This window comes from Pholis gunnellus (genome assembly GCF_910591455.1).
Source record: "Pholis gunnellus genome assembly, chromosome: 4".
Taxonomy (NCBI): domain Eukaryota; kingdom Metazoa; phylum Chordata; class Actinopteri; order Perciformes; family Pholidae; genus Pholis; species Pholis gunnellus.
In genome coordinates this window covers 14,932,807-14,948,416 of record NC_136530.1, presented here as the reverse complement: position 1 = coordinate 14,948,416, position 15,610 = coordinate 14,932,807, and the positions used below count along the sequence as shown (strand labels likewise).

Here is a 15,610-nt window from a genome sequence, read left to right as displayed (position 1 = left end):
ATCATTACATCACTGATTACCTGCACACCTGAGAGTCATGATGATCAGGACGGGGGTCTAATAGAGCGCATGGTCTGTAATGCTCAAAAAGCCTGATCATGTGTTAGTCTGAAGTTTGGGAGTCGAGCTGGAGGTAGGTATCGTGGAGCATTGTAGGGTTTAAATGTTGTTGTTTTCTAACTACCTGTCAGGACATCTGTTATTTTCATCACAGGCAACAAAGGAGATAAGTCTTGTTGCCTGGAGAAATACAAAAGTGGTGAGGTTTTAGTCTTTTTCACTATTAACGGTTTGTTTACTGAAGGTCAGCTAGTTTTAAGATGTGCTTGTTTCAAGTTATAGCAGTTAAGGAAATAATGTGTCCTTCACGTTAGCTAGGAGTAGTTTGACGTTTTAGGAATTTGATTTTATTTGCAGCTGTATTTAGCTAGTTGAAGCAAAAACGTAAATGTTTTTAAATTCTCAGTAATAAAGGGCATATCAGTTAATGTTTTTTTTGTTTTTTTTTAAATGGACCTTTTCCACGGCAGACATTTTGACTTGTTGTAGGAGGAAAAGCACAGGTCTAATAATTTTTTTTTTTTTTTTGTATTATTGATTGTAATATCACTATTTTAGTTGTAACATTTTTACCGAGATTTCAACATGACCGTTTTGTCTCATTGCTGCTCTGCATGTTTGTCAGGAATGTATATAATCAGTATTGCATGCCTACATGTACTGTTGTAGTCTTTGATGCTGTCTTTTTAATGTCTGTCTTCTGTCGGTTTCAGCCATCACCTCATTGGTTATGAAACGTCTTAATTACAGTTGCAAATTGGGCCATCTGGTGTACAGTGAGATGTTAATTATGTCCTTTTAAAAAAAATAAAGGACACATTAACGTGGGCCTCGCTTAACTACAACGCAGCCTCATAATGTTAATAAAAACACATTTTCCTACTGACATGTCATAAATGTTTGCTGTGAGAACGGTCCAGTCCTGTTGTCAACATATGCAAGTTCTTCATCTGTTCAGACTGTTTGACTCGACAACTACGAGACCAACCCCTTCCATGGATTCCTGGGAAATAAAATGTTGAAAAACCTGTGTCTTATTTTGCAAAGCTGGCTGAGCCTTGACTTTTAGAACTAGTTTCACAATGTGTTGCCCACACGTTTCTGGTAATGTGAACACTGAGCTCATAGTTAGTAGAAGGTCAGCAAGGGAGCTCTGAATAAAGTGAAGCGAGGCAATTACATCTTCAGGGATTAGCTATGAAGAACAGCCACATCGCATTAGGAGTTAATGTTTGAAAGTAGCAATATTACATTTATTTAGCTAACTACTGGGCGGTCTGGGATCCAATTGAGTAAACTCTAACGTTACGTCTTTATATGGGACATTTACGATCTGTGACGTCGAGGAGCGCGACACGTGTGAAATCTCGCGAGATTTCACATCTCCAACCAATCCAACATGGCGCCGTAGACGTTGTTATTGTTCCGTCGCTTCTTCAACCAAGCTCCTGCTGTACGACGAAAACTACGACGAAAGCGGCCGATCGTGTTCATGCGGGCATGAGAGCAACGCCTGGGGACAATGCTGAGATCCACCGGCTTCTTCCGAGGGATCGACTGCCCGTTTTACCCGGAAAACGGCGAGGGTAAAGGAAGCAGAAATGGGTGTAACAGACCGTACTGCCACTTCAGGCACAGCCAGCAGAGACGGGCGTCCTACGGAGGACCAGCAGATGTTAAAAAGCAAAGAGACCTTCACTCCGCGAAGAAAGGTGCCGAGTATTCTTCAAATGACTCCTGAATTCACTTGAATACTTTATCTCCGCTCTTGCTGTCGGCAGTCAGGACGTGTGTGTGTGTGTGTGTGTGTGGATTGTTGTGAAGTTCATTTGTGGACAGAAAAACACACAATTGATGCTGTATTTTACATGTTCTCCCCACGGTTGCTTCAGGTTCATCAGGGTAGTACAAGATGTATTGAGCCCACACAAAGAAATGTCAAAGCAACAGATATTAAGAATTACTACCTATTACTATATACATTATGAACATCTGCTAACGTTAGATACTACACGTGCCATGAACAACAGAAAGCACCAGATAATGTATACACCAACATATATGATAGTGTGTTGACACACTTTGACACAGACACACAGTGAAGTGTCCTGGGCCTACAGGTCGGGTAGCAAAAAAAAGGGTTATTGCACCAAAGTGCTTTGAAGAATAGCATTCTACTTGTTAATTTGTGATGGGCCCCAGAAATGTCTTTAGCGTTCACAAGTTAACTGAGAGAATCCTTTCTATCGGATTGAGCCGTGGACCATCTGAGCTTGTTATAGTTGCATATTGTCATATATGTTTTTAAGATTTGAGTGCTGAAAATGAAGGATGCCTCAATCTAAACACATTTTCCAAAAGCTAAAATCTGTTTAATGGCAGAGATTGAAATTGAGTGAGTGGCCTTCTGTCACTGAATGAATGTAACTTAAAGCAGAAACACAGAATTCTATTGTTCCAGTGACAAAGCGACTGTTGTAATGTGCTTGAAAATGTCAATATTGGGACAGACCGGACTGGAGCGCCCCTAGTTGAAAGCTCCCAAAAAGCTAGTAAGTGAACCTTTTTTTTTTATCATTTCATTGGTACATTTTGCTCAGACTTTTTGTCGTGTATTCCCGCAGAACAAGGTTATGATCCCTTCAACCCAGAAGTCGTGAGACCCCAGGAGCAGGAGAATGGAAAGCCTGCTGCCTCGGGAGACCTCAGCGGCGCTCTGGACCTGGTCAACAAGGCCATCGAGGAGGTGCGCAGCGAGGTGGAGAGGGAGAAGAGGAAGCTCTCTCGGATTGGGGATGAACCATACAATCCCAGCAAGAGTAAAAAAGTGTCTTCATCCGTTGCTGTTAAACGTAAAGCCCCACCTTCACACATGGCTTATGACCCTGGGAGTTATCAGATGACATCTGGAGGTTATAACCCCCCCCCCGGCTGCAGTAAGTATACCTTGGATTCAGACAACAAGGGGAACAATAGTAGCTCCATGGAATACGTTCCTACTTCAGTGAGAAAGCCTTTATCTCGGACACACGCGCATCAACTCCCCTCTCCTCCCCGCAGTCCAAAGTACTCAAACAGCACATCCTCCTCCAAGTGCAAATACACGGTGGACAATTCAAAACCATCTACAGATATGGAGTACGATCCGCTGTCCAACTACTCGGCAGGAATCGCAGCGAAAAGCAAGAAGGGCCGGGGTGCGCAAGCTGTTAAGACGGAACGGAGAAAGACGCACAAAATATCGGACGTGTCAGACGAGGAGTATGTTGTCGCGTTGACAAAAACGCGGCAGCAGAGTGTAGACTCAAAAAAGTACACTTTCTCTGACTCTGATGGGGAGAGCTCTGGAACAGAGTATCGACCCGCCTTGCTTAGCAGTCTCCAGCAGAGAAAAGGCAACAGTGGGTCACTGTGGGATGCCGTGGGGAAGGAGAGAGAAAAGAGAACTGAAAGTAAGCTAAATGCACTGACACAGAGGAATAAAGAGGACTTGGCCGGGGACTCGGACGTCCAGGAAGAGATGAAGGAAAAGGACAGTTTAGATAAAAAGAAGGTGGCTAGTAAAACTAGTCAGGAGAAAAGTGGCAAATCTGAGAAAGTGCATAAACTTGGAAAGGAAGCGAACAAAACGACTGGCGGTAAAAGTAGCAGCAGCAGCAGTAAAGACAAAGGGTCAATTAAGAACTCAAACCAGGACTATGCAAAGAAGGAGAACAAGAGTCATGGAAAAAGAGACGATAGGAAAAACAATGTTACGGCTAAGACGCTTGATAAAGTTCAGGGGGAAGGCAGAGACAAAAAGAGAAGTGATGGTAAGTTGAAAGCTGTGGAAAAAGTAAAAATAGACTCAAGTAAACGAGAGAAAGTTACAGAAAATGGTGCAGGGGAAAGCAAGAAACCCAAGATAATCGAGAAGCAAAAGGAACAAAGCAAGTACAAGGACCGCCAACACAAAAATGGTAAACTTTATAGCAGTAAACGAGAAAAGGATGCAAAGATAATTAATAAAAGCAGTTCAAGTGGCAGGAGCAGCAGTAGTAACATTAAAGGGAGTTCTGCAAACAGTAAAGACAAGGTGAAGCAAAACATGAGCTCATCAAATGGGAAAAGACGAGAGGGGAAACGGCGAGGTCTGACTCTCAGCCATGCTGATCTGTTTGGAGATGAGAGCCCGGAGGAGGTGGAACCGATAGTGGTGGACGACGACGACGACGACGACGATGAAGAAGAAGAAGAAGAAGAAGTGCTGGTGAGAAAGTCTGCCGACGCTTTAAAGAGGGGCCGTCTGAACAAGAGGAAAGCGTCCGAGCTGACGCCGTCGTCCTCTGACGATGAGGGTGACCGCGGCGTGGTCGACGCGGTCGACGATGTCGCGATCGACTTCTCTAGTTTCCAGGACGATCTGGACTTTGACTCGGATCCCATGGAGGAGTGTTTGCGGATCTTCAACGAATCCAAGGACGTGAAGACAGAAGACAAGGGAAGGCAAACGAAACAGGTATTTCTGTCTTGCCACAGTGTTTCACTTAAGTTGTCTCGATCATTTACCACACACGTTTTTTTTGTTATTTGTCATATTTTGCTAATGCCAGTTAAACACGCTATGTTGTGCCCTTTTTTTAGCCCCCTAGACATTCAGAGGAGGAGAGAAGCACAGAGAGCACTTTAACCACTCTCTTTCCCGGCCAAAAGAAGAGAGTCTCCCATTTGGTTGCCAAAGGAAGTGTAAGTTCGTCACCTTTTTAACATCACCTGGTCTTTCTCTGTCCTTCAATGAGGCAGCTTAAGTCGGTCAGGAGGGGGCTGAGCACACGATATCCCTTTTATCACAGGATACAGCGATCAATAACATCACTTTAAACAGTTTGCGTACAGAACGGTAATCGTTTAAAGGAGTAGAAACTTCACAGGGGAATGTACTAAGTTAAACTTAACTTAATCAATCTATAAAAGCTTTGTTGTTGTTCAGCCTCGATGACTTTGTGTTGAAAACTCACTTCCTGTCTTTGCGAGCGTGCACGTATGAGCTAGAGCAGCAAAGAAAAATAAACTCCTCTAGTCACTACAAGAACCTGTTGACCCTGTTTTATTTAATCACACGTAGTACTGGTGGTGATTTATGAAGCCTGCACAGTTGCATTAACACAAACAAGGAAGTAAACACCAAAAGAGCAATATGAAAATGTTGGCGCAGCGAGGATGTGGTTGGGGATTTCCATACATGAATAGTACACTCTGTACTATTGACATAGACCATCTGGTGTGACGGTAAGCAATCGCCTGTGCTTCCTGAACAATCAGCTGAGATATTTGGCGGTCTGATTATCTTTTATAAGGATTCTTTTGATGACACGCGTGGCCTTTCTGGACTTCCTGTCTATGGCAGCTTCATTGAAGGCCAAGTTTGTTTTTTAGTTTTTCGCCATGTCATTTTGAGGTATATTCACAAGAGTTCGGGTTATGTATAGAACACCAGTATTCTGTGTGTTTCATAACTGAGCATAAATTTGTTGGTAATTATTGCAAATATAACCTGGTCCTTCCACAGACTTCATTTCTAGTGCCAGAAGCCAAAGAATAACTGGACTTAATCCTCCAGCCTCACACTTTCTGTATTCAGAACAAAGCGGCCACTCTCTGATTTAACGCGCTTATGTTTTTATCAGGCTGACTGTACGACTGTGGTGCGACAGGACAAGAGACTCTCTGCTCAGGAGGTCTGCTACAAGCGAATGCAGATGTCTCAGCAGCAAGCTGCTCAGATTTCTGCTTCAGTCAAAGTGGCCACGCAGAGCTCCAGCGCCTTTTCAGGAGAGAAGAAGAGAATAGCTCACCGTTCCACCCCACAGACACCATCCTCCAAAACAAGTATGAGTGTCTCCACTGTTCTACATTGTGGCAGGATTCAGCTTTTGTTTCTGTTTTTTACCAAAGGATACCATTGCTTTCCCGAGATTTTGACTGTTTAAGTAGAAAGTCATATGTGTGTGTGTGTGTGTGTGTGTGTGTGTGTGTGTGTGTGTCTGATCAGGTCCTGCAGATGTTAAACCAGCTGCCAGTCGAGTTTTATCCCCCAGCCAGACCCAGCAGACGGTCAAAGCCCAAACCATCGCTGGCATCTTGCCCAAGACTATGTCCACAGTCATGCAGAGGAGGGTGGCACACACACCCACCATGAAGGTATCCTCAGGGCACATAATGTAACGCTGCCGCCGGTTGTTTTTCTAAATATTTGCTCTGTGTTGTGCGGAGGTAAGCCGCCTCTCTAAAGATACATGTTTGCTTGAGTTGGAGGTGGTTTACCTTCTCATTCACCCAGTGTTCTCTTTCTGTTTTGACCTTTTCAGAGTAGTTCAATTAAGCGCCCCATCATCCCGATGGAGTTTGGGGCCAAAGTTCCCAACAATGTCCGCCAGCGCTACCTCAACACTTTCATAGATGAATGTGTCAAATTTTGCCCATCAAATGACGATGCCTTCCAAATGGTAAGATTAACACCCAGTTCACCCAGAGTTGGATGTTTTTTTTTTTTCTTCTGTCCCGTCGTACCTAACACCTGGCCTAGCTTACAAACCTTGTATAGTAGCAGTTTTGAAAATGCTTCTTTATGCAGAGAACGCTGCAGGCTCCAATCCCACCCAGTCTTGAATGCAGGAGGACGTTCAATAATCAGAAGCTTTACTGTTTCAGGCACTTGACGAGGAGAAGCTGGTGTATGAGCGCAGTAGCAGTAAGAACATCTACCTCAACGTAGCGGTCAACGCTCTGAAGAAGCTCCGGAGCAAGAGCAGCTCCTGTCCATCGCCTGTCACCAGTATGCCCCCCTCAGTCCCTGTGCAGTACAACACATAGTATTTTGTCTTAGTCAACATGTATACTTTTGTGTCGTTTTATGTATTCGTTGTGTTCGGTGGTAACGTGTTTGCTCGTGTGTGTTTCTCTGCAGAGGACCCGGCGTCAGTTTCCAACAAGAGGGCTCAGTCCCACGAAGAAGTTCTCGGAGGTCGTCATGCTGCTACAACCAGCTTCACGGTCAACAGGATGGGAAAACAGCTGGAGGAGAAACTCACTGGTTAGTTAGATTTGTCTCTCTTAGTCAAGATGACAAGATGAATCATCTTTTCACTGTTTTCAGTTCTCTTTGTCTGGAACTGTTATGAGCATGTTTTTATGTCTTTCATTCTGTTTTTCTTCAGTCACCTGATAAAATCAAAATAGAAGAAACTGAAAGAGCCTTTGTTGCATGTGGAGACAGTGAACAGTGTAACTGTTCAAATAACCATGTGACAATCTCCAGGTCCTGTTTACAGACGCAAACTCCCCACGACCCTCACTTCAGAGGGAACATGTTTACAAGACTGTAGGATTCACATTTTAATTATTATTATTATTATTAATCAAAACCTACAGATGATACGATAAATCGATTTGTCAACTGAAAATGATCAGCATTATCGATAATTATATTCGATGGATAATACAAATATTCCTTAATTGCAGCCGTATTGAAAACATCTGGTTCAAACAGTGCTTTAAACGTCAATATCTTCACAACTACACTAAATCACTTTAGTAATTAATCAACTGAGTATTTATAGATTAAATACATTATGAAAGGAATCCTTAGTTGCAGCGCTAGATTATTGTAGTTAAATGTAGACCACAACATCTTACCAGGCCGTGTCTAAAGCTTCTTGTAACATACGTATGTCTCGCCACGTGTTCATAAGTACTCTTTCTGTTTGTCACCGCCACCTGTTTACATCCTCTGTGTGTGTGTGTGTGTGTGTGTGTGTCTTCACATGTTCAGTGTCAGTTTTAACGCCTCATTGAGACAAGGATGACTTCATGTTAACTTGCTGCTGTGTCTCACTGTAGGAGCCACACTGTACAGGAAGCTGCAGGCGTACTTGTTGACGGAGGAGCAGCTCCAGGAGAACGGATACCCGAGAACAAACCCCGAGGCCACCGGCAAAGCCATCATATACAACCTCCCAGAGAAAAAGGCCGTCACAGACCGTGAGCAACTACATGACCCCACAGCTCTCTCTCGCCCATCTCTTAATGACCAATACCAAATGATATTAACGTATATGTGATCTAGTATTCATTTGACTCTCAACTGACACGACGTCATGTGTTTCCAGCGTTAAACAAGGTATGCTGTCGATGTGGAGCCGAGTATAAGATCAACGTCAATGGCAACTGTATACGGAAAGAGGAATGTAGCTTCCACTGGGGACGGTTGCGCAAAAATAAAGGTACGGTTGTTTTGCATTTGTGATGATATTATGAAGGCAAATTTAGTTTTTTCTCATCTTGTAGTTCATACTGCCATATTTAACTCTCCACCCCTTTTCTCCTGTTTTATTTCCCTCAATCTGTCCGCCTGGTTCTCTCCTGTTTTTTCCCTGTCAGGCGTTGGAGGCTGGGAGACCAACTACAGCTGCTGTGCTGCGGCTGTCGGTGTTCCAGGTTGCCAAGTTTGCAAGGTATCATTATTTTCAAGCCAACAGCTTTTAGTTCACCTTCTTTACATGTTAGGAAGCCAGATATACTGTATGGGCTGTCACGGCTTAGTGGGCTAATGTAGACAACATGCAATTTCCATCACACAGTAAAGACCTGTTTGGTGAAGCTCATGACGTTTGGTTTGTTTTTGAAACCATCAGAGATGTTAATTCATCTTTGTTTAGCTTTTCCCCTTCAAGGATATATGATTTTCTCTGTGATACGTTTACAACAATTGTTGTGTTGAATTCAGTGTTTTGTGTAACTTTCAATGATTAGCTTTGTCTTTTTTACTGGAGACAACTTTATGTGAAACTTCAAATCAAGCACCTCCAGGATACCTACAATAAAACAGCTGCTTACTTGTTTTCAAGGAATCTTTCTTTTAAAACATCCCCAGACTTAAGAAATGTCTTATTCCCACAGCAACATGTTCAGGACGGGCGTAAAGAGTCATTCATTGGCTACGTCACAACGTTTAGTAAAGCTCTACCACCAGATGGCAATGGACAGGTGTTTGCTTTGGACTGTGAGATGGTGAGTCAGACGGGGCTTTATATCTGCTGAATGCAGCTCTGGCCTTAAAATGCCACCTTGTATGTGTATGTGATTTGAGAATTGATTTATTATAGGCCAGTGTAATACGAATGAGACTGGAGAAACTCAGCGCTAAATCTTTTGTTACAGCATGAGTAAAATGTAAGACTAAATTAATAATGTGTCACTTTTTGTCACAACTTTTATTACATTTTGTACTCGCAGTCACGTGAACGTGTTCTTTCTCTCCTCTGAAACAGTGTTACACAAAGCAGGGCCTGGAGCTGACCAGGGTGACCGTCATCGACTCCGAGTTGAAAGTCATCTACGATACGTTTGTAAAACCTGAAAGCAAAGTGGTCGATTACAACACGCGGTGAGTTTGTGTCCTTATCTCCATGCTGCACGGCTCGCGTCCGCTATTGAATTGAACTGCTCATGAACGTAGTTGTCAGTTGTACCCCTGTCCTACATGTGTCTTTGAAACGGTCACCGTGTTTTAAACGCAGTATATACTGTTTATCTCAAATGTAATTTGCAGATTTTCGGGTGTGACGGAGGAGGACTTGGAGAGCGCCACCATCACTCTGCGAGATGTTCAGGCCGTGCTGCTTAGTATGTTCAGTGCTGAGTCCATCCTCCTCGGACACAGTCTGGAGAGCGATCTCCTCGCTCTGAAGGTACCGTGGCTCCTCGTTCATCTGCAAGACTTTTTTTATTTAAGTGATTCATTCAATGGCGGCTTTTCCGACAATTCCGTTTTTGTTCCTCTCTGCTGCCTTTTACTGCTCTGGTGACGAACAAAGAAGTTTCCTGCTGTCAGTCAGTTTGCACCACACCTTTGTTTTTCTCTTTACTTCACAAAAAAAACAATGAATTGTTTAAATTGATTAGGTATAGGCATGATTCATACTTAAACATGTGTTAGGCTAGTTTTTGTTATTGTAAAAATATAGATTATAGACACGATTCAACTTAATTGTCATTGCACGGTGTACAAGTACTGAGACAACAAAAATGCAGTTTAGCACCTGTACAAAACGCAGTAAATTTGTACATATGTACATATGTATAGTGGTAGTACTAGGACCATACAGTAAGGGATGGATATGAATACGCTAATATATAAGTATACAGTTTGAACATGTGAAGCTGTTACAGTAGGCAAAATATATACTGCAGGTATAAGTACAAGTAATCGTAGGAAAATGTATACAGAATAATCTAGCTGGAGGTATAATATGAAGTCTATACTGTAGGTGTATTATACTTATTTACTTTTGCTGTTAGCCCAAAAAGTATTTAGCAGATTAAATATTTACTCAAACTACAGTACCCCAACAAATAGTACGATCTTACTGAACTGATGAACATGATGGAGTCGACCGACAACAGCGTTTCAATTTTAAAACACAAAAGTTGTAATAGTTGCCTTTCCCTCCATCTCCTTAACAAGTGTGGTTTCAATATGTTTAGTAACTAAACTAAAAAGGCAGATATGGACGATACTGTTGTCTATACTAAAATGTCTAGGCTTTACTTAATTCTTTATTAAATCAGCCAAAATAATACACGACTTTAACAAATACTCATTCAGTAACGTTTGTGGACTATTTGTAATGGAAGGAAGTCTTCACCTGTTTTTCTCACGATCAGAAGGTGACGAGAACATTCTCGTTTTCAAAGGGAGAAAAGTGTGTTTGTTTTGGTTACGTGTCTACGCTGAGACGCTGCGTTTCTGCCGCTGAGTGCGGGCTGAAATAAAAGAAACCCTCTTGATGTAAACTTCTCTCTCGCCTCCAGCTGATCCACAGTTCGGTCGTAGACACAGCCATTGTGTTCCCTCACCGCCTCGGCTTGCCCTACAAACGTGCCTTGAGGAACCTGATGGCCGAGCACCTCAAACGCATCATCCAGGACAACGGTGGGAAAGTCACACAGAGCTAGCAGCTCTTGTTTTGTTGCTTTTATAGACATGTTTTATTATCCATTAGCTTTTGTGTTGGCATATGAGTTAGTCTACTTCAAATAATACGTGTTACTTCATATTTTGTTATCAACGCTAATGTGGATCGAAATATTTCATGAATTATAAAAAATTGTAGGATTCAAATAAGTGGGAAATCTAAGACATTTGAGTCCCAATACTGTGTAGAGATGTTGTTGGTTGTTTTGTGGCTAAAAGTCTGCATTTCATCCACATTACACTCATCATACATAATCCCCTGTCACATAAACATGGCCCCAGTTACACAGACAGCGTCATCGCATAATCTCCATTTGTAATCGACTCGTGTCAGATTGCATGCAAACAACAAAAGATTAACTGATCAGTCAACATCAGTACATCTTTAATGGTTGAGCTCATTTCATTGAAGCATAGTCCAGAGATTCAGACCTGCCTAGTTAACATAAATTATGTTTTCAAAAGATTAGAGTCAAATGAACGTCAGGTTTACAATTGCTTCAAAGAGCCACAGCAGATTCCAAAGCTCTATCTCCCAAAACAAAAATATCGAAGAAACCTTCAGAGAGTGAATTCAAAGAGAGAGAGAGAGAGAGAGCTCCTCGTTTGAGTGGTTGGGGCTACAATGGGTGCTCTAAGTGAGGAAATGGCGATGGAAAGTTGTGACAGTAAGTAGAAATACAAAATACAACAGTAGGATTCTCACAGGTCAGTAATGGTAATGTAGTAAATCCTGTACAAATACGTCCAGTAATACAAGTTGAAGGAATGGGTCCAGTTAAGTGAGCCGCTATATCGCTTTAACGTTGCAGCTGGTAAAGGTGGAGCTCATTTTGATTACTTTATATGCTCAGCAGCTTGTAAATATCGCCAAAAGATAAATAAAGTCTTCTCTCAATCTATAATAACACATCATCAGTTTATCTGTTGATTTATACTTTGTTTTAATAATCACGATCTGCAAAGTAACTAGTAACAAAAACTACTAAACTACTAAAAAGTACAATATTTGTATCTGAATCGTAGTGTAGAGTAGAAGTATAAAGTAGCAGAAAATGGAAATACTTAAGTACTTCAAAATTGTACTTAAGTACAGTTCTTGCGTGTACTTGGTATCTTTCGACTACTGTCTGCATCTTGTACATTTGTCTTACGTCAGCTGACATTACTGCAGTGAAGTCCACTAAAGTTTGACTGCACTGCCTCCTAGTCACCAGCAGATGTCACTCATGCGTCAACAGTGTGAAAACCCAGTTTATCGTCCAATTTGCTGAAATGTCTCAAAGGTTTTAGAAAGTCTTGTTTCTCCGTCACTACTCCTGATGTGTTCCTGAGATATTAAGGTCTGTTTAGCACTAATGAAAACCGTTTCAGAGTCAAAGATTCCTGCAGCAGCAGCAGCAGCAGCAGCAGCAGCAGCAGCAGCAGTCTCTTTGGAAAACTAACCCGTGTTGCCAATCCTCCCTCATTTCTTCCTCTGCTTATCCTTCAGCCTGAGCTGTGCCACAAGTTGTTCTATATAATCAGACAAAAAACGGTTTGGTCTGTCGGTTGGTCAGTCCACCATTTCAGACTGAAATATCTCAACAACTACTGAACGGATTACCACAAAACCTTCATGCATTTAAATGCTCCGGATGAGTTTAATGCAGAGGTCAAATTAAATGTATGTATGTGTCTGACGATTAAAATGTAGTTTACGTTCATGTCCCCCTCGAGATTAATTTTAATAACCTACAAAACAAATAACGTTCCCACCAGCCTCTGCTGTACTTCATGTTTACACGCTTAACATCAGCATGTTAGCATTGTCATGCTGACGTTAGCATTTAGCTCAAAGCACCACCTAAGTAGTAGTACTTCATGTTATCGTTTACCTTTTTTTATCTGCATTAATCATATGGACACTGTAATGCGACTGTAGCTTTTTACATGTTCAGCGCTGCGGTATTTCGGTACAAAAGTAATAATTGTCTTGCTGTGTTTCCAGTGGAGGGCCACGACTCGAGTGAGGATGCGTCTGCCTGCATGGAGCTGATGTTCTGGAAGCTCAAGGAGGACGCAAAGGTCAAAAGATGACCCCTTACCCCTCTGCTCCACTTCCCTCAGTTCAAGGGGGGACAGATGTTCAGGTGTTCAGGAGGCCCGTACCTGCTCTCAGAGAGCTACGGGCCTCCTGTACTGAACAGGAGAACTGCCAGTCCCTTCAAAGCAATAGGAGCCCAAATTAACAGTTTTCATTTGGTATTTCAGTTGTAAATAATGTTAGTTAATATGTATATCTGTTTATTTTGAGCAGTGTCTCTTTTAAAGCCTCAAAACAATTTATAAATAAACCCTTTCTATAGAAGAACTACATAAAATGCCGGGGTATTGTCCGCTGAACGATGGTGATTAATATCATACCAGGCTGTGTCTTCAGCCTAATTTGCACTATGGAAATGCTCGTGTTGTATAGGGCCCAGGTCTGGGCACCTCATCTGTACTCTAAAAGCATTCACTTCTAATAAATAACATGTTACCTGTTCTTCGTTCCACTTAAGTGCATTGATGTCTTAGTCTCTGGAACACTGCAACGTTAAGGCACTTGTGTTTTTCACATTGCACCTCGTTTTCGCCTCACTGATGCTCTGTTTATCCAGTTCATTTTGTTGGTTGGCTCTCAAACCTGACTAATCCTATAATACTTGATAATATAAAAGACACTCAGCAGAAATGTAAAGGCTCTGCTTACTACCTATTTGGTATAGTTGATGGAATATATCACTGTATTTTATAGCTCAGACAAAATAGTGATACAATATCCACCTCTGTGTCATGTGCACTGCATGAAATAAATCCACAGGAATCGTTGTGATGGCAGGTATGATATGTTATTCCTCCATTAAGACAAAATTATGTTGTTGAATTAGTCCAGGGTTATTAATTACAGACCATCATTTAGTGAGTACCGGCTAATCTCTGCCGTTCAATGTTGAAAATGACTGAAAAATACTTGAGTGCTGTAAATACTCCATGTTTCCTTTTGTATTTGTTCATTTTTGGTTGTTTATCTTTTTATATTAAAAGATATTAGTTAAAAGAAGATGTTTCTCTGTCTTTACATCACGGCAGTACGTAGATTTATTCAAGTACTGTACAAGTTTGAGATGTTTGTACTTCTCTTTAGTATTCACATGTTATTCTGCTGCACTACATGTATCCGACTGACAGTTATAGTTACTGGTCACTTGGCTCAGTAAGATTTTAACTACAAAATATTTGATCAGTGTATCAGTTACAGATTAATCTACCCGAGAGCATGTACATGTTAATACATTTTAAGATGGTTCAACTTAACGAAAGTTCCCCTGCGGCCTTAACGATGTGAGTTAACTGAGCTCAGGGTGAATAAGTAGTTCAAAGTTGTTAAAATGTAAAAGTAACTAACAACAAAAAGACTGGAGAATCTTAACCCTCAAACAATGCATGCTGGGAAGTCCTCTAATATGCTGATCATTTTTATTAGGACTTAATTTGAGGAGTTGAAACTTCCAAGTCAGAACAACTGAAGTGCTCTAAGAATGTACTTAAAATGAATAAAATGTACTTTTACTTTTGATACTTAAAGAACATTTTGGTGATGATACTTTCATTTGAGGACTCATTAGGAGTATTTTTACACAGTTGCAATGCTGCTTTTTGCTCCAGTAAAGGATCTGGTTACTTCCTCCACCTCTGCTGCACAAATAGTTTTTGACAGTGTGACAGCTTTTTCCTCCGTACAGTGCCGGGCCTCTTGCAGTCTATATGTCCCTTTTTTAACAGCAGGTGCAGCGGCCGTAATTCTCCTTTCTTCAGCAGATGTGTAAATTGAGTAAAAATGGGAGAGAAATGCTAAACTGAGAGGCCCATCCTTTCTTCGGTGTGTTTGCCTGTTAAGCTCCTCCCGTCACATGTCAGTATGCATTTCCCCAGGCCGGTCCGCAGACCCCAGGTATTAAAAGAGCCAGTTAGCTGGGATCAATACCTACACAATGTTCCAGTGACAGGGAGGGGGGCTTCCTAGTGTTTATTGAGTGTTGCAGAGATTTTGAACATGTGGAGCAAAGCAGCTTAGAGGGGTCGTCTTCATTATCAAATTCGATCAGTGCCTCTCTTTCTCTCTTCCCCCGTGATCACCTTTCACTAGCGGGGGGTCACGAGGGGGAAGCTGCAGGCCGGGCTCCGAAACTGGCCCCATGCTGAGAGATGAAGAGCTGCATTATCTCAGCAAGAGCCAGAGCAAATAAACACTTTACTGCCTGCAGACTGGAACAATCAGTCGGTTAACTGATCCGTCCCTCTACAGAAAATTAATCAGCAGCTATTTTGATAATTGATTAATTGTTTAAGTCATTTATTTCAACACAAATACCAGAAGTCCACTGGCTACACCTTGTTGTTCTGTTTCCACATGGGAATATTTGTTGGTCTTCTTATTCTGCTATAATTATAACTTGAACATCTTTGTGTTTTGGACTTTTAATCAGACAAAACAAGACATTTGAAGATGTC

The 15,610-nt window shown here is 41.8% G+C and overlaps 1 protein-coding gene across 1 annotated transcript; it reads left to right on the top strand.

Moving 5' to 3' along the window:
* The first annotated feature begins 1,469 nt into the window (after positions 1–1,469).
* Positions 1,470–14,386, top strand: rexo1 (REX1, RNA exonuclease 1 homolog). The gene is made up of 16 exons (XM_079157966.1): positions 1,470–1,772; positions 2,685–4,558; positions 4,684–4,785; positions 5,727–5,928; positions 6,092–6,240; positions 6,408–6,545; positions 6,751–6,874; positions 7,007–7,132; positions 7,939–8,079; positions 8,208–8,321; positions 8,479–8,552; positions 8,998–9,108; positions 9,369–9,484; positions 9,650–9,788; positions 10,912–11,032; positions 13,065–14,386. Exons 1-16 carry the CDS (start codon positions 1,583–1,585, stop codon positions 13,151–13,153), a joined length of 3,810 nt encoding a protein of 1,269 aa, XP_079014092.1. The 5' UTR covers positions 1,470–1,582; the 3' UTR covers positions 13,154–14,386.
* Positions 14,387–15,610: the final 1,224 nt, after the last annotated feature.

Coding starts and splice junctions, on each gene's coding strand:
- rexo1 (XM_079157966.1), top strand. CDS start 1,583: ATGCTGAGATCCACCGGCTTCTTCCGAGGGATCGACTGCCCGTTTTAC. Junction 6,241..6,407: donor CACACACACCCACCATGAAG/GTATCCTCAGGG, acceptor TGACCTTTTCAG/AGTAGTTCAATTAAGCGCCC. Junction 6,546..6,750: donor ATGACGATGCCTTCCAAATG/GTAAGATTAACA, acceptor TTACTGTTTCAG/GCACTTGACGAGGAGAAGCT.